The following is a 24,299-nucleotide window of genomic DNA, read 5'->3' on the forward strand; positions in this document are numbered from 1 at the left end:
CGGCAAGCATGGGTTACTGAAGACCTATTCTACCCCGGATCTTCACGGGTCAAATAATTTTGTAAAGTTCTTACTTTGTTAAATTTAATAACACTGCATTCAATGCAATACTGTAAAACCAAACGTTATTACACACTGAGGAACTATTAATTCTACTATCAGAATTTTACTGACATTTGCCCTTGGTGGAAACCGTAATAGCACAGAATAATCTGGACCTGCTCAGAGGCTGATATTCGGCACCAAGTCTCTGAGCAGGTCTCGATAAATCCCTGCTATTATGTTTCCAAGAGGGGTACATTCCTACATTTTGGGGACATTCCAGTTTTAAGCACAACACATGCCATACCTTAGTGACAGATGCCACCATAGTGCTGTTTGGCTGTTCTCCATCTACGTCAGCAACAACAAACCCTTCACCAAAGTCACAGAAGATCTGACTGCAATGGAAACGTATCGACATGTTACATTTACCTGACCAGCATAAGTAAAGGGTACTTGAGGTTTCGCGATGCACAAGGCCGTCTTGCGATACGTATCACGATATATTAGGTATATGTATATATTTTGAATTTAGAAAAATCTGAAACATCAGTGTATGGATGGGAGTTCACAAATAGAACAAACAAGAGTCATCAGAAAGATGACATATCCCCCCGGCAGCTGTCTGTAAAGTAACCACTAGTAAATGTGCAATTCTGTATGTAATGAGTCAACAGTTGAATGTTCTTTTAGAAGCATACATTGTTTACCCACTGAATGGTTTTCGAATTCTTAACTCTAACCAAGGTATTCAACAAGTTACATGAGTGAGTGTGTGAAAGGTGTTTTCTGTCAAAGCAACATTCCAGTCACATCATGTCTGCCTCGATATAATCAAATCTGGCCCTGGAAATCACTGAGTTGTGATCAAGCACTGGATCCAGCCGAGTTTAATCAGCTCTTCGTCTTACAACAAGCACAGGATTCAAAAGCAGGGATATATCAAGGATTTAAAACCAAGCGCTTTTGGCAGGTAAATTATAAAAAACACACACATAATTTTGTTCAAAATTAGCATTTTTTAAAGGTTTGAGGTGTTCTAACATTGCAATAATCTAAACACAAGCATCAAAGCCTCTTCCTCTTCATTGGTCCGAGACCCACTTGCACAAAGCGATCGTAGAGTTACGATCATCGTAGCACTACGATCACTTTGTGCAAGTAGGACCTGTTATCAGTCATATACAGTTACCGCTACAAAGCCATAACATCAGTTGTAAGTTTAATAAATTAGTTCTGGAGTCTTCAGTTGCTGTATACGGCATCAGCCCGCCCAATATTTTTCTGCTAACCTAATATGACACTGTTTACGGCAACTAAAGACACCATAACAAATTTATTATGCCGAAAAGTTTACATTCTCTGGTATCTATATGGCACGTGTCATGTCAAAATGAAAACTTGACACTTACAACCGCACATTGATGTCAAGGGTCAAAGGAAGACTACTCTTCAAACCTTAGAGGCCAAACCTTGTTGACAATTTTAACTATAATCTTTATTTATAAAGTCACGAACGTGATCTAAAAAACAGATTATTGTCCTTGCACATCACAATTAAAAATAGTAAAACACAAAACAGTGTCAAAATAGTGAATTTCGGTACCAGAATTTTCATGTGAAATATGTGAGATAGGTGTTGGAAAACCCAAGATGGCTTTACTAGCGGTATACGGGCTCATGTGGGGTCAGTAGTTCTGCTCTCTGATTGGTCAATCTCACTTTGAGGCATAATAACATGAACTGGAACAGTTATAATTCCAATTTGGGAAGTTTTACGGACATGTCGTCCTGCTACAGTTATATCCCATAAAATGAACATCTCAAAACATTAATTCCACTTCCCCATTACAGCTAAAACACTAACTTACCCAAACAATCCTCTTGTGTCTGCCACAATGAACTTGATGTCCTTTGAGTGACAGAACTCTCCAATACGGATTTGTTCATCTTGTGTAGAGTTTGTCAAACAGATAACCTGAAAGGAAAGGGAAAGTACTCTAATAACCATTTTCCATTCATTAAAGTACAGTCAAGTCTCGTTAATACGACAATCAGCTTTATCAGACGCTAATGATGGGAACCGATTAAATCAGTGCTATTTGGACCCGTTAATCCAACAGTCTCACACTCCGACTCCGACACACCTAATTTGCAACGAATTACCGAAATCAGGAAGTCGACCTTAGACACTTAGAAAGCAGCTTTCTTAAGCTTTAGGTACCAGTTTCAAAGTTGCGACTTCCATTCCAGACTATGCTTTTTAAAGTATTTTGAATAAGTCATACAGTCCGTAACCATGGTAACAGTTGTTTTGTGTTAAACCTTAGAGGTTGATGATTAGAAAACATATTCCGCCAACAATGTAACATAACAATATGAAAATGAATATTTATTTTATATTTTGTATTACGTGTTTGAGTCCTTATATCTATCGTGTAGTTGTCCGATTTTCGATCACGAACGTTGATACTACTTAATTTTGTTTTTCCGACATACTCGTCAATCCGACATAATCATATGCGACCATCGATGTCGGATTAACGGGACTTAACTGTATGCACATGTTATTCTTGGATACATATAGGATATTTGTTTTTTCTTGTACAATAACAATTTATCTCATGTGACCAAGTGACGAAGTTGATATTTATATCAGTGGTCCTAAAGGTTGCTGCTGTAGTAATACTCTTATCTGAATCACGGGACCAGATAATCTGTAACTTTCTGCATTAGGGTTTTCCCATTGACCCTTTCAATTTCATGCTTAATTTCAATCACTGGTGTCGTAGAGCATCTGCTAGAAAATGTTCTACCGTCTCCGAAACAACTGCCTGCCCAGCTGCCCGTGGCTGGCAACGTTTCTGACAGGTTGCATGTAATTTTCCTTCACCTGCCTGACTATTTGGCAGATAATTTTAAGCCTACCTATGTATTCACTTTTATTACTACTTGTAGATTCTCAAGTAATTGTTGGCAATATTTCAACTGTATCAAGACATGATTTCTGTCTCATTTTTGCAAATTTTCAATAATAATAATGTCTGAAAGTGGGCAGGTAACGTTGAAGATGGGCAGGCTACACTTATGTGTAACCTGCCCGACTGTCTTGTTGGTTTTAAAATTATTTCAAACACTGGTTCTACACATTGCTTAGTTCTCTCACCTGAAACTGTGTGAGGTAATCCTCCGATAGGTCCCCTGTGTAGGCCGAGACAGGAACGTAGCTGTTCAGCTCTGCCAGACGAGGCTGAATCACCTCTGCACGGTTCTTCCCAATGTCTTCCTCACGCAGGAAAAACTGGAATGGAGGGTAGGGTGGTACTGTCGTTACTTTTCAGTTTCTGCATGAAGCCTTTCTCCCTGGGAGTACTACCATATCACTTATACAGGGTGAGGTGAGGTGAGGTGAGGTGAGGTGAGGTGAGGTGAGGTGATATTGGGTTTAACGTCGCGTCCAAGAATATTGCACTTATATAGCGACGTGCATGTACGTGTGTGTGTTTGTGTGGCTGCTTGTACTAGTCCGGACTGATGCCGATTTATAGTGCTAGCTCTCTGAGATACCATGCCGCAGTTTAACATGAATACCCCACTCAGACACAGTATACTGACTCCGAGCCGACCAGTCCTTGTTTTAGCCCCTTAATGCCGAGCGCCAGACAGGGTAACAACAAGTACCATCTTTTAACGTCTTAAGGTATGACGCGGCAGGGGATCTAACCCCGGACCTTCCACTCTACCACTAGACCATGGAGGTGGTCTCACTTATACAGGGAGTAAGTGAGGGAGTTTCGTTAATGCTGCTTTGAACAGTATTTCAGTTATATCACAGTGTCTGCTTGATGTGGGTACATGCAGGACTCTGTGTTATTCATATTTTGCTCTTTTCAATGCCACAGTCAGCAAAATACCAGCGGTCCAGGGGTTGAAAATTTATGGAAAATGTTACTTGACCAAGGGCAAGTATGACCAACATTTTTAAAATTTGGCAATATCGAAGAACATCCTATCAAAAGTACATAAATGATCTGATTATGAAAATGTCAGAGTGCCACTTTTCTCTAACCAAATCTCATTGGAGGTTGGGTAGCCTAGTTGCTAAAGCATTAGCTCGCGTCACGTTGAAGGCCCAGGTTCGTTTCCCCACAGGGTACAATGTGTAAAGCTCATTTCTCGTTTGTTCCGCCAAAATATTGCTAAAAGTGACGTAAAACCAAACTCACTCATGAAGAAAATCACTGCAAATTTATCAAGCAAACATTCAATGTAAGTAACAAAGCTAGCATCTTTCACTAGATGTGACTGAACATACCTGACTAGACAAGTCCATCCATGATGCATTGCCAGTGTCGTGCACAGTGACAGATTTTACACCGCCTAGCACAACATTTTTGGCAATCTCTATGCCCAGACCTCTCATCCCTGCGATAAGGATATTCGAATTGGCCATCCGCCGCATAGCTTCATGTCCAAGGACATACCTGCAACACAATCATCGTCACAACTTAAAGTCTTTATCATACCTGAAACACTCATTGTCACACCTGCAACACAATCATTGTCACACCTGCAACACAATCATCGTCACACCTGCAACACAATCATCGTCACACCTGCAACACAATCATCGCCACAGCAGCAACACAATCATTGTCACACCTGCAACAGTCATCGTCACACCTGAAACACAATCATCATCACACCTGCAACACAATCATCGTCACACCTGAAACACAATCATTGTCACACCTGAAACACAATCACTGTCACACCTGAAACACAATCATTGTCACACCTGCAACACAATCATTGTCACACCTGCAACACAATCATTGTCACACCTGCAACACAATCATTGTCACACCTGCAACACAATCATCGTCACACCTGCAACACAATCATTGTCACACCTGCAACTCAATCATCGTCACACCTGCAACACAATCATTGTCACACCTGCAACACAATCATTGTCACACCTGCAACACAATCATTGTCACACCTGCAACACAATCATCGTCACACCTGCAACACAATCATTGTCACACCTGCAACACAATCATCGTCACACCTGCAACACAATCATCGTCACACCTGCAACACAATCATTGTCACACCTGCAACAGAATCATCGTCACACCTGCAAAAATCATCGTCACAACTGCAAAAATCATCGTCACACCTGCAACACAATCATCGTCACACCTGCAACACAATCATTGTCACACCTGCAACACAATCATCGTCCCACCTACAACACAATCATCGTCACACCTGCAACACAATCATCGTCACACCTGCAACACAATCATCGTCACACCTGCAACACAATCATCGCCACAGCAGCAACACAATCATCGCCACAGCAGCAACACAATCATTGTCACACCTGCAACAGTCATCGTCACACCTGAAACACAATCATCATCACACCTGCAACACAATCATCGTCACACCTGAAACACAATCATTGTCACACCTGAAACACAATCACTGTCACACCTGAAACACAATCATTGTCACACCTGCAACACAATCATTGTCACACCTGCAACACAATCATTGTCACACCTGCAACACAATCATCGTCACACCTGCAAAAATCATCGTCACAACTGCAAAAATCATCGTCACACCTGCAACACAATCATCGTCACACCTGCAACACAATCATCGTCACACCTGCAACACAATCATCGTCCCACCTACAACACAATCATTGTCACACCTGCAACAGAATCATCGTCACACCTGCAAAAATCATCGTCACAACTGCAAAAATCATCGTCACACCTGCAACACAATCATCGTCACACCTGCAACACAATCATTGTCACACCTGCAACAGTCATCGTCACACCTGAAACACAATCATCATCACACCTGAAACACAATCATCGTCACACCTGAAACACAATCATTGTCACACCTGCAAAAAAACATTGTCACACCTGAAACACAATCATTGTCACACCTGAAACACAATCACTGTCACACCTGCAACACAATCATTGTCACACCTGAAACACAATCATCGTCACACCTGCAACACAATCATTGTCACACCTGCAACACAATCATTGTCACACCTGAAACACAATCATTGTCACACCTGCAACACAATCATTGTCACATCTGCAACACAATCATCGTCCCACCTACAACACAATCATTGTCACACCTGCAACACAATCATCGTCACACCTGCAAAAATCATCGTCACAACTGCAAAAATCATCGTCACACCTGCAACACAATCACTGTCACACCTGCAACACAATCATAGTCACACCTGCAACACAATCATTGTCACATCTGCAACACAATCACTGTCACACCTGCAACAATTGTCACACCTGCAACACAATCATCGTCACACCTGCAAAACAATCATCATCACACCTGCAACACAATCATCATCACATCTGTAACACAATCGTCACACCTGCAACACAATCATTATCACACCTGCAACACAATCATCGTCACACCTGCAAAACAATCTGGAAAAACTAGGGCTGGTTATCGATAATGATCACAGTTATTGATAAATATCAGAGAAGTATCATTAAGCAAATGTGCTAGAAAGTCCTGAAAGAAATCAACATATTTCACACCAGAGTGACACATTTATGCATGGAATACTTTGTGGACATGAGATATAATAAAAACAGCTGCTTTCCATCTTCAACAATTGACATGATTGACAATAACAAGTCTGTTTTGGGAAAATCTAAACTTTATTTCATTGCAATAGTTTATGTAAGTTATTATCGCTGACAACAATTTCATATGGATAATCGATAATATTTCTTCCCATCAACGATAATTCCGATTATCAATCTTTTTAGCCAGCCCTACACTTGACACAGAATTTGATGATAAGCACTTTCTAAATCTAGCGTTCAATTTCATTGTTTATTGTGAGTTCTCTTATGTTTGTCATTGATTTTGCACATGTGGAGTGAACCTGACATGAAAATAAACTTTAATATATGAACATAAAAATTTGTCACTCTCTCCTGCGAGCAAGAGACACTTGCATTTTTTTTCATTAATATCATGATTTACACACTGTAATCAAGTCTACATATTGCCATGCACCTCTGCATCGGTTGTCTCATGCCAAGCCCAAGACTATTTTTCTCTCTCGGCAATTGACTTAGTGTACCTAGGAAAATTTATATTTGCAATCAATTTTATCCCAATACTTGCACTTAAACCAGTTATACAAGTTAAACAAGCAGGCTGATAGATAACCTCTTGTTAGCTGGGATGGATTTTAATCACAAATGACACAAACTAGTTATTTAAATAATTACTGATATATGAAGCTAGTGTATCGTGATGTCATTATTTTTTAAGGTCAGCTTTTGAAACAAAACTTACTACCGTATTCGACATAATAAGCGCCCAGGGCACTCTCAAAATTAGAAATAGGGGGCTCTTTTTAAAGTACTCATGGAAATGAAAAAAAACTGTTTTTTCGACCTCAGATCTTAAATTATTGCAGTTAATATACAAAATATGTAAATATTCAAACAACTAAATTAGTACTAATTGGGCCGTGGCACAAATACAGCGTATCAAATGTTTTTATGCCTTTTTACACGTAAAAGTGTGTAAAAATGTGAATAAAACAGACTATTGTGAAACAGGGCATAACCAGGTGTAAGTAGATTAAGGTGACCTTTGACACCTTGACGACAGGTGAGAACAGGTATAGTCTGTTTCTGCTATGTCAATTTTGACTTAGTTTTATTTCTGAATGTTGAAAGTGCCGACAAATTACCTCCTGTAAAGTACATTTCGTATTGTTCACTGAGATCAAACTAGCAAATCCAGACTAGTACTTCATGGGTTGTTTTGTTATTTCGTATTTACAGCTACGTAACACTTTCTGTCGATTTTTAAATTGAGAAAAACAGGTTTTTTTCATTTCCGTGAGTACTTTAGAATATTAATTTGGTGGAAAAAACAGAGTTGAAAGAAAAAAATTGTGGTTTATGCTGACAGCCTGAAATGTTTATATATGACATATATTTTTCCAGAATTTAATTGCCCATAATTAAGGGTGCGTATCATACGCGAATAAATAAGTCTTGTGTACATTGATCAATCAGAAGGGCTGCTAATTGGGATTGCTCATATTTGCAATATATTAGCAAATATCGCCGTGGGCGCTTATTACGTCGAATATGGTATTACTTAAATCTCTGTCCAAATTGTTCCATCTAACAGGCAAATAACATACATTTATAAATCCTCTCAAACAAGTAAAATGCACCACTTCAAGTAAATATGAGCATAGGGTTCAAAGTTCAGGGAGAAAATAAACAATATCATCACAATTAACATCCTTATACTCCATTTTTCACAACTGTTCTCTCTGCAAACTCTGAATGAAGAAAATCCTACTTACAGCTGTCTGGAGTAGAGGCCTTCATCAATTTCATCTGTCGCTCCATTCTGCGCCATGTCAACCTACAATAAACACAATTAATAAGTAATCATGCCAATATTCAAACACAAAAGAATAGAATAAAGTTGGAATGACTGTGCTGTCTCTGGTCCACTAAAATATCTATCACAAGTATCAGCATTCCAGATGAAGCCGGATCCTGGTGTCCTTTAATTTGTTTTTCACAAAACTATGCCACCATTCCATTCTTTCCAGAATGGAGTAAAACAATACATGATCACAAAACATTCCTCTTTAATAGATTAGAACATAGATTCCTTTTAAAAGTTCTGGTTGTCATGTCATGTTCTATTTTGTTTGAGTTTGTATACACGAATACATGACACTTTATGGACTGCAACTTCTTTTATTCTCTGTCAAAGCCTAAAAGATTTGTTTTTTGGTTTGTTGTTTAACGCCGCACTCAGCAATATTCCAGCTATATGACAGTGGTCTGTAAATAATCGAGTCTGGACCAGACAATCCAGTGATTGACATGAGCATCGATCCACAAATTGGGATCAATAACATGCATCAACCAAGTCAGCGAGCCTGACCATCCGATCCTGTTAGTCGCCTTAAACGACAAGCATAGTCGCCTTTTACGGCAAGCATGGGTTGCTGAAGACCTATTCTACCCCGGAATCTTCACGGGTCTAAAGCATAAAAGAAGTTGCTATCCATAAAAAGTGTCATTTATTCATGTTCTTCCAACTTCTAAATGCCTATCAAAGACATCTATATGCACATTTCCACTCTAGTGCTCTTTATAATGTACAGAGATAGATGTTAATTCATATCACCTGGAGGTCATTGTTGTTTGTTAACCATGTAGAATCCAGTGTTAGAAATTGGCACTAGTCCTATAGTCCTTGCCAAACTGCCCAATAGTTCAGGTGTCACAAGGACTAGAGAAATTTGCCACTTTTCTGGGTTTCGCTATATGTCATCATTATAAGGACTAGTGGACTAAAAATGTAAGTTTCTACTGCTGGAATCTGTAAAGATTTTTGGGTTTTTTCGTTTTGTTTGATGTTTAATGCCGCACTTGGCAATATTCTAGCTATATGACGGCGGTCTGTAAATAATCGAGCCTGGACCAGAGAATCAAGGGATTGACATTATGACCATCGATCCACCCAATTGGGATACGATAACATGCATCAACCAAATCGCGATCCCATTACAACAAGCACAGTCGCCTTTTACAGCAAGACCTAGTCTACCCCGGATCTTCACGGGTTAAGTCAGAAAGGGGTGTAATGACAACATAGAGGTCATCGCCATTACAACGTGGAACCAACACCAGAGGACACTAGATGGCCTGCCCTGTTCAACCAATCACCAGAGGGGTGGCATCAATGTCTTCCAACCAAAGTCACCAAAGTATTTGGTGTTTCTTGGATGTCCAAGTCCTGAATGATAAGGTCATCACCAAAATGCTGGCAGTGCAGAATGTGGCCAACCATTGAAAACAACATAAGGATTGCCAACAGCGACTTCACACAATTGCGTCCCAGACACAGCATGAACAACCTGCGCTCTGGGCTAACAACTACAGATTTTGAACTGTTTTCTCTGTTGTACTTGGGACAGTTGAAGTATTACTTTAGACATGCAGAGCTCCAGATAAGCTTTAGGTGTTGTGGGTATTTTACCCATGCATTTTAAAATCATTGGGTATCAGTATTTCTATCCGGGTATTCAAATTTCTGTTACCCACTAGTTTTTACACAAGTGGGTATTTAAGTTAAATATTTAAAAACACTATTCATCTAGTCCCTGCAAACTGGTGTCGTGTGGGTCAGAGAGCTTTTTAAGGACTCAAAAATACCACGATACTTCCACAAGAAAGTGTGATGGCAAATGATCATGATGTAACTGTCATCGTGGAGTTTGGCAAAGTTGACAGAATGCCCATTTATAATTTCAAAATAAGTTGCTGATTCGCTAATCGAATACGCAGGGTTACTTCACAATATTAAGATGATACGCACAGGTTTTATTTTAGTAGTGTATCTGTAATGTTCGTTGCTCATTTGATACGCTTGGATATTATTTTACTGCGTATTTCCGCATTTCTGATGCGTATTTTACGCAGATACGCAGCTTATCTGGAGCTCTGGACCTGACTTTTCTCCACAATTATCCATGTTAAGTTTTTGTATAATTAACTGAGTAAAGGATTCATGACATGTTAATGACAATTTTTTATGGGGGGAAATTGTCCAGGTGGCAATTGTCCAGTGGTAATTGTCCTGCTCCTGGGACTCAGCTGGGTTACCTGAAATACAATTATGCTTTTTCTATTTGGCCTTGACAAGTGCACAAATGCAACCACAAATACATATCCCCATACAGTATATACAACTAGCAGGGACACGTTAGTAGGGATGTCACGATTCACTGATAGTACCAATGCATCGGTAGATAATTCTCACGATACGAGATTCATGTAAATTTATATCCATACGAAATTTTATTGAAATCGGTATCCATTTGTTTGCGTATCGGTTAATTATTTTTTAGAATCGAAATGTCATCATCATATTTTCTGAATTTGACACATACGAAAACTTGTTAGTGTCTGACATTTGTTTGAATAAACAGAATCAACCTTTTCTAAGTATTATTATTTTGCAAAATTTTCTACTGATAGTGATTAGAACACATAATTGTGAATGTGACATGTTATTAAAAAGCTTGCTTCTAAATTTATGCATAAAAGGTCCGTATAGCTGTATCGAGATACATATCGTATCTTGACCTCAAAATTGAGATATGTATCGTATTGAGAGGTACCTGTATCGTGACACCCCTAATTTCAACCTTGTCAACACTGAAGAAAATGTAATTCTGATTTAACTTACCCTGCTATTTGAAGCTACACCTGAGTTATTTGTGCAGTTTGCACCCGTATTGGACTCAGTTCTAGGTTTCTTGGCCGGTGGAGCGTCCGTATTACTGGACATCTGAAACACAACACGATAGGTCACTTACACTGAACATAGTGTTCAAATTTACTGCGCAACCAAGAGACTTTGCCTCACTTGTCATGCTTGCGAGATATGACGCAAGATATGCCACGAGACAAATCCTTCCATTGAGGAAGTGAGGCACGTACTTCATTTACATTGGATTCCAATACACTTGTTACAGTTTGTTTGTTTTTTGTTTAATGCCGCACTCAGCAATATTCCAGCTATATGATGGCCCAACCCTCGTACTGTAACGCTAAAGCTCTAGATGAAGCAAGTCCACAGGTTCAAGCTCTGAACCCCCAATCTTACGAGGGATTCAATTTAAATGGTGTTGTTTGTTTCTATCAAAATTCTATATTTTAAATATTTTTGTTGTTGGTGTTTTCTCGTTTAACAATATTCCAGCTATATGACGGCGGTCTGTCAAAAATCGAGTCTTGACCAGACAATCCAGTGATTGACATCATGAGCATCAATCCACGCAATTGGGATACGATGACATGCATCAACCAAGTCAGCGAGCCTGACCACCCGATCCTGTTAGTCGCCTCTTACGACAAGCATAGTTGCCTTTCACGGCAAGCATGGGTTGCTGAAGACCTATTCTATCCCGGATCTTCACAGGTCACACTTGTTAGAATATCACAGGTGAGCACTGTCCTTACAGCACATTTCAAACCAAGCTCATTCCCCATGTGTGAAAATTTGGTTAATTCTCAACAAAGGGTGCAAAGAAGGAGGTTACGTTGTAAGCATTACCGATTGCAGTACCAGACAAGTGAAATGGGCCAACATGGGTTAATTTTGTCTTCTCTGTCAATATGTTAAATAAAAATAATTAAATTATGGGGTTTGAAATATTTAGGGATGCAAAAGGTGGGGTGTGTGTGGATTCTACTCCACTTTATCAATAATCCAGATAGCAACATCGTGGCAGGGGACATCAGAAATGGGCTTGACACACAATACCTCTGTAGGGAATCGAGACTGGGACTTTGGCAGGATGAGGAAACGCTTTACCACTTCCCCCAGGAAGTATGTTTGTCATCAATTCCTACATCTTGGTGGGATGTTTGTTGAAGGAAAAAGGTTTCAACTGATAGACCAGTTGAATCTTTTTCACAAACGCTGAATATGAGAAACGTTCAGTATTATTGCCTCAAGCTTGAGTCACACTAGATTAAATGTGAACTTAAACCAGTGTAGAGAATCAATTGTGATTTTATTTACCAATAATTGCTCTCAATCAACTTTTTGCTATATACTAAATTACTAATCAGTTAATGAGTGAGTTTGATTTTACGCGGCTTTTAGCAATATTCCAGAAATGGGCTTCACACATCGTACCCGCCTTGGGAATCGAACCAGGGTCTTCGGTGTGAAGAGCGACTGCTTTAACCACTAGGCTATCTTGAGGACAAAGGACAAAATTTTCATCATCTATTTGTCAATGCTAAGAGCATTCTTTGAGTGATATGTTTAAACATGTTCAAGGGGTATCATTGTGTTAACAAAACATGTACCATAAGTAAACCTTTCAAGGAAAGTTCAAACATTATTTGAACTACCTGAATATTAAATTTGACTTGATGGATACCCAACATTATCAACCACAGCTGCCATAGACCCGGATTGCAGTGTATTGCTTAAAATTGGATCCTATTTTCTTGAATATAGTATTAGTTCAGTAGGGTTTTGACTTGTCCCCAAACTATCAAAAGTTTTTTAAGTGTGTTGAAGCTTCTAACACAGAAGAAATGTTACATAAACACAGAGCTCCAGATAAGCTTTTGGTGTTGTGGGTATTCTACCCATGCATTTTAAAATCATCGGGTATCAGTAATTCTATCTGGGTATTCAAATTTCCCAAATTTCTGTTACCCTCTAGTTTTTCACATGTGGGTATTTAAGTGAAATATTTAAAAACACTATTCACCTAGTCCCTGCAAACTGGTGTCGTGTGGGTTCCAGAGCTTTATAAGGACTCAAAAATACCACGATACTTCCACAAGAAAGTGTGATGGCAAATGATCATGATGTAACTGTCATCGAGGAGTTTGGCAAGGTTGAAGGAATGTCCTTTTATAATTCCAAAATAAGTTGCTCATTTGCTAATCGAATACGCCGGGTTACTTCACAATATTTTGATGATACGCACAAGTTTTATTTTTGTAGCGATTCTGTAATGTTTGTTGCGTATTTGATACGCTTGGATTTTATTTTACTGCATATTACTGCATTTTTTATGCGTATTTTACTCAGATACGCAGCTTATCTGGAGCTCTGATAAACAACAAGATCTATGGATTTACTTCAAGGTGTCTTGCCCAGGGCCCACTTGCACAAAGCGATCTTAGTGCTACGACTATTGTAAGCCTATGTTAAAGTATGGTAGTTACGATCATCTTAGTGCTAAGATCCCTTTGTGCATGTGGGCCCTGGTCATATTATCTTATAGTTGTAGTCATTCAAAAATGCTTCAGCTTTATAGGTCTTCTAACGATTCAGAATGCCGTAATGAATGGATGTATTGACAGACAAACTCAGTTCAGGGGAGCTGAAATCTGTCAACAAGCTTTCACAACAAATTAAGTCATGAAGTAAACGTAACAAATACAACAGAATGAAAATGTTCGAACATGTCTGTAGGCATTAACACCATCTAACCTTGGTGTCCTAAATCTGGGCCCCTATTTCTGGCAAATAGTGATTTGTCAGCCAGCACAAAAGATTATGTATGATCTCATAAAAAAATTCAGAATAATATTCTAGGTAGTAAAAACGACCATTGTGGTTTTATATTGTAATGAAAAGGATTTATCTTGTTAAAACCTACCACTGTTACCAATCTATACCTGTGCTTATGTCAATTCCTGCGGACAACTACCTTGCTGTCCACTTTTGTATCTAGGCCTAACTCAAAACACATATAGACACCAGCAATATTTGTAACGATTGGACTGGTGAATGACAGTTCCTAACCAAGTGGCGTCGCTAAATTTAGACCTACCTGTACCAGACACACGTATATATATGCCACCAATGTTGCATTGGCTGCAAAAATAGATCAGAGACATACGTATTGCTAAACAAACTCAACAATAAACCTGACGAAACTCTACAATAAAGCGATCGAAGCAATATCTGAAGTTCTAGAACATTGCATGACAAAGCACCACAAAGAGACCGCCGTCATCCGACCGCTTTACTTCAAGCTATGCGGTCCCTTTACACATGCATGCGTTACTATATGTACACACAACGTCAAAATATCCCCAAATGACTTAAAAACCTGAAATTTGCCGGAGAGATGTAATGATTTCCTCTTGATTTGGGGGTAAGACCCAACAAATATGGCGGCCTATTTCGACACGTGCGGCCGATGGGAGTGATGCATAATGTTGAGATTTGTTTGGACTGCATTTTATTTTTAAATTGATCACAGAATACATAAGTCGATTCAAATAAATGATATCCTTATTATGCAATGGCACAAATTACATATGTCACCCTTGTTTTTTCTATTTTTATCATACCGTTCCGTTTCAGTCACGGCGCCTGCGCATTGGATACACTGAATTCTCCCAACTTACCAAATGACATGAAGCTTGATCGCCGACCGACTCTCAACCAAAATTTTATGGACAGGATAGAAACGCCCGTTTTCTGTCAGACCTCAGAATGAAAATCCAATCACAACATAAATATCTACAATTTCAAAGATTGAAATTGCAGATAACAAATTTGTATAAAATTCGACAGCCGGTGATTCCCGAGAATAAAATCCAACAAACACTTCCTGTTTTCAATGCTCGACTGTGACGAAGATGAGAAAGAATTATGGGAACGCTGATGAAAGGTGTATATATAGCCCGTGATGTCATAACATTTACCGAGAAACTCGATTGCTACAGGTGTAAATGACACGTGTAAGGTTCACGTGAACAGTTACCTACTCAAATAGGCTAGTATACAGCGGGCAACCATGGCAACATCGCCTACATTTTCGCTAATGGTTGCGAAGCGACACCGTCGTAAAGGGATTACGATATTGTCTAGACGACTGCAAGAATTATACATGTACGTGACCATTTATTTTGAACACTGACGGAAGCGTTATATAGCAGATAAATAAATATGAATTTTCTGAAATCTTTATTTTTAGTTAAATACCTGGGGATTTCTTTGATATAGATATGAAAGGCATTAGACATTAGAAGAAAACTTTATAACCATGCGTCAGCACTGCGCCAAAATATTCTTTTTTAAATATAAAGAAACACCTTCTGTTCTAAAGCAGAAATATTGTTTTAAAAATGCGCGAAAACTGTAGCAATCAAGTGCACCCGTATGCTCTGTCACGTTACTACGCAAGACCGGTGTTATCGCCGAGTCCTGCCGATCTACGAATCGAGTGCAACCATACAAAATGTCTCCATTTCATTATTGTCGCGAAATGTAAGCCTGTAAACAAACGTGATGTTTATAAATAAATAGACTCCATGTAAATACAACATATTTCACAAGATGTGAAAACAGGCTTTGAATATATTAACAATACACATAATTTTCATTCACTTACCCATAACATGCATAAGCATCAATTTGTCGATGGGCATATTGTTCGATATTACAGTCTTTCCTCGTGAATAGTCGCTATATGGCTGAAAAAATGCTGATGCGACCTTAAATTCTAACTCACTAAATTTTAACTCACCCTCGTGAATAACAAAATCTATTGACCTTCCTGTGACGAGTTGTATGTATGACGTTAACTAGTTTCGACGTCTTTTTGACGTCTACATTTTGACGTCTTTGAGGAAGTGAAGACACGCACATATATACTGTCATTAAATTTCATCGTTGTTATTTTTCAACCAATGAAACAAGCTTTAAAATACTAGTATCACTGGTTGCAGTATCGGAGTTTGTTTCTGGGTCGAAACTTAGATACAGCTTTCAAGATATCTTCATGCATATATACACATGCACAAAAGTTAAGCGCCCACCATTTTTGTGAGCTGTTACTTTTGACACTTAATGATGACTATTATAACGAGATGTACGATTGTTATAAGCCGTATATGTAAACCTCATGTGATGCAAAGGTTGTCCCAAAGCAAGTTTATCTTGTGTTCCAAAAGAATATGAGCATTTTACCGAATTTTACCGAAGACCAGAAATTGAAGGATTAGAAAACATTGAAAAACCTTTTTTGTCATGTAACTGTCATGATATCAGCAGACCATATCAGGTGTCACATAGACACCCTAGGGGGTGCGGAGTCTATTGCAAGATAGAAACGTCAGTAACGTGTGTATGATCCACGGACATTGACCACAGCTTCAACCCTACGCCTCATACTCATTACAAGTCGTTGAATGCTTCTCTGAGGCAAACGGATCCATTCTTCATGAAGTGCGGCTTCAAGTCCAGCGAGATTTTGAACCGGGGCATCACGATGTCTGATTTTCCGGCCAAGAATGTCCCAGAGATGCTCAATCGGATTAAGATCCGGACTACAGGCCGGCCAAGGAAGAGTGGTAAAAGCTTCTTGACGCAAATAAGCCAAAACTGCCCTAGATCTGTGTGGTCTAGCATTGTCGTCCATGTAAACAGGTCTTGTCTGAAGAGGATGGTTGTCAAAATGAGGGACTACCACTGGACGAAGAACGGCATCTTGGTATTGTTGGCCATTCAGGTTTCCACGAATTGTCACCAGTGGAAGTTTGCAGCCGAAGGAAACACAACCCCACATCATGACAGATCCCCCGCCACATGCTGAGGTCTTTTGGATGTTCCTTGGTGCAAAACGAGTGTTACGTTGCCTCCAAACACGTATTCGACCATCAACAGTTCGTAGCAGCATTCGACACTCGTCAGACCAATGGATCCTTCTCCAGTTGGCCAAGTTCCATCGACTACGGGCACGACACCATATCAGACGATTCCGCATGTGCCTCTCAGTCAGTTGAGGACGTTTTACTGGTCTTCTGGCGTTATAACCAGCCGCTCTGAGGCGACGCCTTACGGTCATCGTCGAGAGTCTCTGATGGGTAATCCACAATCTGTTGAAGTGGCAAATATATTTCGTCTGACTATCCTGAAAAGACGTCTATCCTCTCTGTTAGAGGTCTTTCTTGGCCTACCAGACCTATGCCTGTCATTGAGATCATTGGTTTGACCATGTTTGACAATCAAACGAGTGATAACACTGTGATGACGACTCATTTATCTTGTAAATGACATCATGACATGACAGCATTTTTCATGCCTATCACTTGCCATCTTTCAGCGTTCGTTAACTTTCTCCTCACCATGGCTGATTTTCAACCACTATTGGAAGGGGAATCGCACACAGGAGCAAAATGCAACCACGTGTCTGAAACTTGAATTTCACTATTTATAGGGTAGGGAAACTGCAGCAACACGTAAAGCACGCTTTCCTTGTGGTATCTAGACAAATTTGGGTTCATGAAACTATGGAAGCCTAATTCAGTCATAGATCATCATATTTCGTATTTCTGATTCCCACACGTGAAATCAAGAGGCTATGAATATGGTGGCGCTTAACTATTGTGCATGTGTATATAAACCATGTGTTCAAAGATGTCATTTGAGATTTAAAAAATGATACATTTTTATTATTTCCCTAAAAACAAAATAATTATGATGATGGGAAATTAAACAAGACTACTAAAAAAAATAATTATATCTCGAAAATTAGTATACTATGTAATTATATTAAACTTTCTCTTCCGTTGGGTTTCAGTGTGTCGGGTGAATACTGGCTATAACTACCCGTGACGATCTGGGTAAAATAGGTCTTCAGCAACCCATGTTTGTCGTAAAAGGCGTCTATACTTGTCCTAAAAGGCGACTAACGGGATCGGGTGGTCAGGCTCGCTGACTTGGATGATGCATGTCATCGATCCCAATTGCGTGGATAGATCTCGTGATATCAATCACTGGATTGTCTGGGCCAGACTCGATTATTTACAGACCGCCGTCATATAGCTTGAATATTGCTGAGTGCGGCGTAAAACAACAAACAATAGTATACTGTCCATAGACGACAGGTTATTCAGTTATTCAGTTTAATTATATTCAGTACATATAATTAACTTTCCCGTTATTTTGTCGGATGTAAAGAGAGGAAGACCATGTCTACGTACACAATGTTGTTTCATTCGACAGAATTGTATTGATTGCAGGGCAAGGTCTTGTTGAAATTTGCCTGGCGTGGATATAACAAAGGTTATTTTGACCTCACATGTACATACGGAAATGCAATAGGGCCTAGTGTGAGGGAGGTGTAGACGGAAGACAGATGTGATTTAGTTTGAAGGCAGAGCCTATTGCAATGAGCTTATACTTCGCGGAAAACATATATACATACATGCGAGAGTCCCTTTTCGATGAAGGAAGAAAGCGTTTGACCTTTTATATATGGAATATATTTCATTTAACTTACTTCAATCTTCAACACGGATATGGTTTGTAGAACACACGGAACACGAATGAACATGTCGACGGGCATAAAGCTAAGTGAATAGTTTATCAGTAACCTAGTACTTCACAACAACTTAAACATGTCCCCGTTTTCAAAGTAATACGACCGTCGACCTCCGACATGCAGTCTCATAACTCTTCGAAAGCCTTGTGATTTAGGAAACGTACCTCGTTTCACAAGCAGAGTTTGTGGTTAAAATACGGCTGTCGTAAATCGGTATATTTTAGGTTGGTAGGTCGACAAAATAAAAATTCCAATTTAAAACATTTCAAGTTTTTAAACAATTTTGGTTTGGCCTCACAGCTCAATTATTGACCTACATCAGAGTCAAGTATATTCTACACGTTTACATGCAAGATATTTCGTGTCGGCCTGTTTCCAAAGTGCTGCTTGGCAAAATATCGTGTACGACTATGTTATGTTTGTTTGTTTGTTTGTTGTTTAACGCCGCACTCAGCAATATTCCAGCTATATGACTGCGGTCTGTCAATAATCGAGTCTGGACCAGACAATCCATTGATTGACATCACGAGCATCGATCAACGCAATTGGGATACGATGACGTGCATCAGCCAAGTCAGCACGACTATGTTAGGGTGTATAACGTATACGACACTCCCTGCCTATAGGAGAATAGACTCAGGCTAAATGTCAATCCTTTGGCAACAAAAACAAAATGTAAATCTTAAAAATTAACTTACCGTGGCCTTATATTTTATATCACAGACTACAATGAGTTTACATTTGTAGTATTTCTGTACAGAATTAAACACTATATTCAAGGAGCTCCCCAACAAAACATCTGAAAATAAATTAAAAAACCAAGGATACACAGACGCGTAAACACCACCATCTAGACCTGCTTCAATGCTGTACTGAAAGATAAGTCCATGGATGTGTAGTAATTCTATCCTCCTAATAGGCAAGTCTAGATATGTGGACAGTACAAAGGACTCAAGTCTCGTATAGGGACAACTTGTTCTTATCATTTACATAATCTAGAAAATTATGATTTAAACGAATACTTATTGCCTAAGAGACTTTGCAAGTCTAACCACCATGCATGGCATCAAACGCACGGCCGGATGGATAGAGACGGGCTGACGGGGCATCAATGATTCACGTGCTGACGGCGGCAGAGTCCCACACATACAAGGGCTAACGCAATCTGTTTATACCTCGTCAGTGCAGTCTCGTATTCATAGACTAATTTATATGCTGATCGAAACAATGTGAAGAAGGTTAAAACACATGTGTAGATGTTCCGTTTGTATATGTTGGTTTAAAACAAAGCTTTTTACGTCAGCGGGGATAGATTAAAATACATGGTTGTTAGCATCGGAATCTATTTACGTCTGTTGGAATAATTCTAGACCAATGCTTGGTCTTTAAAATATAACCCGTGAAGATCCGGGGCAGGATAGGTCTTCAGCAACCCATGCTTGTCGTAAAAGGCGACTGGGCTTGTCGTAAGAGGCGACTAACGGGATCGGTCGGTCAGGCTCGTGACTTGGTTGATACATGTCATCGATCCCAATTGCGTGGAACGAGTCTCATGATGTCAATCAGTGGATTGTCTGGTCCAGACTCGATTATTTACAGACCGCCGTCATATAGCTGGGATATTGTTAAACGAAAAAACAACAACACTAACAACAAAAATATTTGAAATATAGGATTTTGATAGAAACCAACAACACCATTTAAATTGAATCCCTCGTAAGATTGGGGGTTCAATGCTTGAACCTGTGGACTTGCTTCATTTAGAGCTTTAGCGTTACAGTACGAGGGTGGGCGGAAGGGAAAATAATATGGTTCAGGAAGTGTGAAACAAACCAGATTTTATCAGTGATTTCTCTTTATGTATCAGGGTCTTCCTTGTATGCTACAGATACAGTTTAATGCGTTAGATCCGGCGTATCTATTTATAATACCGTATTTCCTCTATTAGACGCCGAGCCTCTACTAGAAGCCGGGTCAATTGTTCAGTGCGAAATATAGAAGCCGGGCCTCTAATAGACGCCGAGTCGATCAATTGATACTATTAATGATCCGGGACATTTGTGGTCATAGTGAAATGGGGGTATAATAGAAGCCGGGTCGATCAATATCTTATGGATATCTACGAACACAAAATATTTCCATTTCGTGACGATTCGGGACATTCGTGGTCATAGTGAAATGGGGGTATTAATAGAAGACGGGCCTCCAATAGACGCCGGGCCTCTAATTGATGCCGGGTCAAAGGCTTGTCCGAAATAAATAGAAGCCCTGGCGTCTAATAGAGGAAAGACGGTACGTTGGGAAGTGCGTGCACGCGTTATCGCTGCAACAATGAATAAACCAGCGAGATCTACCAATTTGAACTTTGACGTGGATTAGTTGGGTCGATATTGTTGTGTATGCATGTTGCATGAGTTGATGATGTCTGGGTTTGATCACAATGATCAAACTGTTCTACACTTATAAAGTTTTAGACTGAATCTGTGGTCTAGTGGTACAGCGTTTGCGCGGAAGGTCGGGGGTTCGATTCCCGGCCGCGTCATATACAAATAGACGTTAGAATATCGTACATGTTTAGGCTATGAAGGAATACCTCATATCATGTGTTTAGACCCTAAATGTGTTTAGATAGAGCACACAAAATGAGTATCCCGTTTAGGATTTCTTGTTTACGTGTTTACACATTATTTACAGTGCATAGTCCATAAATATCACCGCCAAATACTCTACAACACATAGAGAGTAAAACCTATGATTTCCATAGCAGTTTATAATTTTGTCCTTTTGTGACTTTATTAAAGAAAGGGGGTATATTCCAGGAACGATTCATTGTTGGCATATAGTAAGAGATTCAATTGTGTGTTAAAGCCGCACTCTACAATATTCCAGCTATATGGCGGTGGCCTGTAAATACTCATCTTCCCGAGGCAAGGGAGTTAACTGACTATAAACGTCTAGTTACCACCCTTGGCGAACTAGGCTGGAATAATGGAGTTACGTTTTGTCTGGACCAACGAGTCTATGCATAGTCTAATCAAAATCGGGAAGATGGTAAATAATCGAGTCTGGACCGGACAATCCAGTGACTGACTCCACACGCTCCGTTGGGGTACGCCATCAACATTGTCAGCAAGCCTGACCACATAGTATAGGTTGCTAGGGACCAGCTCTGACCCTGAATTCCCAAGGGGTGTCAGGGATGGTTTGTAGTCATGTGACCCACTGGTGGGATAGGTTTTGAAAGACGAGGGTCATGATGGAGACTCATATGGACAAGTGCCGCCTACCATTCTGTCAGTGTTGCATTTACAATACTCTTTAACACGAAACATTTTTAACATGCGAAAGGGCTGACCGATTTAACACATAGGATTTGAATACGCGACATAAAAAGATAGCCACAAAGGTTAAAAAGCAAATACGGTTTACCAATCATTAAAAAGACGAAAGCTAGATGGGATAACATATCTATTGAGTGAGTGAGTGAGTTAAACTTTAACGTCGAATCGGCGTTATTTCAGCACTAAGAGCTCTGTTTGGTTTGAGGTGAGGTGAAATTGGGTTTACGTCGCGTCCAAGATCATTGCACTTATATAGCGACGTGCATGTACGTGTGTGTGTTTGTTTGTGTGGTTGCTTGTACTAGTCCGGACTGATGCCGATTTATAGTGCTAGCTCACTGAGATACCATGCCACAGTTTAACATGAATATCCCATTCAGACACAGTATACTGACTCCGAGCCGACCAGTCCTTGTTTTAGCCCCTTAATGCCGAGCGCCAGACAGGGTAACAACAAGTACCATCTTTTTACATCTTTTGGTATGACGCGGCCGAGGATCGTACCCCGGACATTTTGCTCTCCGGGCGTACGCACTACCACAAGACCACGGAGGCGGTTGTTTGTTTTGAAGCGTAGCAAAAGCTGTCGTCCTTAAAAGAGGTCTGGTGCAGTTAAAACGTCATGAGATAAGTCCAGAACACGTTTTTCATATAGGATGGTCATTCGTCACCACTCGCCCCTTTCCGTAACCTGCAAGAATACTCGTCCCCCTAACGATGAATGTGATGTGCGAAAATACGACAAACCAATCAGAATGCGCGTATGATTTCAAGTTCTTCGTCAAAGAATCCCTCAAAAAATAAAATAATTTTTGATTTTACATATGCCTTGCATCTAAAAAATATACCCAAGACACAGTTAAATGTGTTCAATCATACTGTATAACTCCGCATGTCCCGATGTACTTTTAATTGCATCTGAAATATATATAATATATGGGGAAACAAATGTGAACCATTACGCAAAGAGTTGACAACTGTTTTAGGTATGCCCGTTTGTGCAAAGACGGTACCCGGTCGCAAAAATGGCCATGATAGGGGCACGAGTTGCTATTCGGCTTGTCCCGGAATAACACGAGTTGGTCACGAATGATAAGATGGTAAGATTGTCAAAAGGTAATCCGTCAGTTTTGCTTACCAAGAGATAATTTGGGTTCAGACGTGATTTTTAGGATGTGACAGAGTCAATACCAGCACGAAAGGGAAAAAGTTAAAACACTTTCAACAAATACAATGGGTCAACGCCAGAGAATAACCAGTCTCGCTTATCTGCCGAAACAGATTCCATTGGGCGATATAAGTTGTGAATGGATCACTGAAAATCAGTGATGGCATCAAGTGTTCGCGAAAAGAGTACACAAGATTGAGACGTGTAACACGTACATTTAAAAGAGACATATAATCTCAATAATATTATTCAAATGGTGAACTTTCTTAAAAATAATCTTCACCAGCGCCGAGTAGTATTGATCCAACAAGGTAATCTGACGATAATGCAGAAACATCATGGTCTTTTCTCATTATGGACGGAAATAGTTGTATGATTAATACTGCAGACGTAAGGCTATTTGATGACATATGAATTATTTTTTTCCAGAACAGAAGAACCATTTTAACGATCGTAATCTGAGGTATATTAACCGATAAACCAAAAATTTTATGTGTGACATGTAGTTTGGTTATGTAACGCCATTTTGCGATTTACTGCTATTTTGGTCAGAAGTTCTCGCACAGATTGTACTAAACCCTCTGGATGCCGAGGGTTTTTTCTGACGCACATTTTCCTAAGATCGGAAAAGTGAAGGTTGTGCGAGAATTGCTCTCACGCGGCACTGGATCTACCTCTGGCTATAAAATTACGCAGAGGTGGAGAATTTTAAATTTCCTCTTTGATGGTGTAAATTTAACTACACATAATAAATCGGTTTTTAAAAAAAGACACTTCTAAGTGTTGT

At 39.6% G+C, this 24,299-nt stretch overlaps 1 protein-coding gene across 5 annotated transcripts in view; it reads right to left on the reverse strand.

Moving 5' to 3' along the window:
* The window catches only part of LOC124133837 (ubiquitin-like modifier-activating enzyme 1), a 59,858-nt gene that overhangs the window by 26,231 nt on the left and 9,328 nt on the right, over positions 1-24,299 (reverse strand). For 2 of the 5 annotated variants that reach the window (XM_046498402.2, XM_046498407.2), the window contains exons 2-7: positions 11,377-11,478; positions 8,468-8,529; positions 4,358-4,526; positions 3,209-3,343; positions 1,914-2,020; positions 350-440 (exon numbers count right to left, since the gene is read on the reverse strand). In XM_046498402.2, the coding sequence (XP_046354358.1) occupies positions 350-440; positions 1,914-2,020; positions 3,209-3,343; positions 4,358-4,526; positions 8,468-8,529; positions 11,377-11,478 (666 nt within the window). Of the gene's footprint in view, positions 1-349; positions 441-1,913; positions 2,021-3,208; positions 3,344-4,357; positions 4,527-8,467; positions 8,530-11,376; positions 11,479-14,779; positions 14,897-15,023; positions 15,047-15,080; positions 15,318-24,299 lie in introns of those variants that run through there. The other 3 variants (XM_046498404.2, XM_046498406.2, XM_046498405.2) reach the window with 3 other exon arrangements.

Source organism: Haliotis rufescens, unplaced genomic scaffold (assembly GCF_023055435.1).
Source record: "Haliotis rufescens isolate VD_foot unplaced genomic scaffold, xgHalRufe1.0.p SCAF_16, whole genome shotgun sequence".
Classification (NCBI taxonomy): domain Eukaryota; kingdom Metazoa; phylum Mollusca; class Gastropoda; order Lepetellida; family Haliotidae; genus Haliotis; species Haliotis rufescens.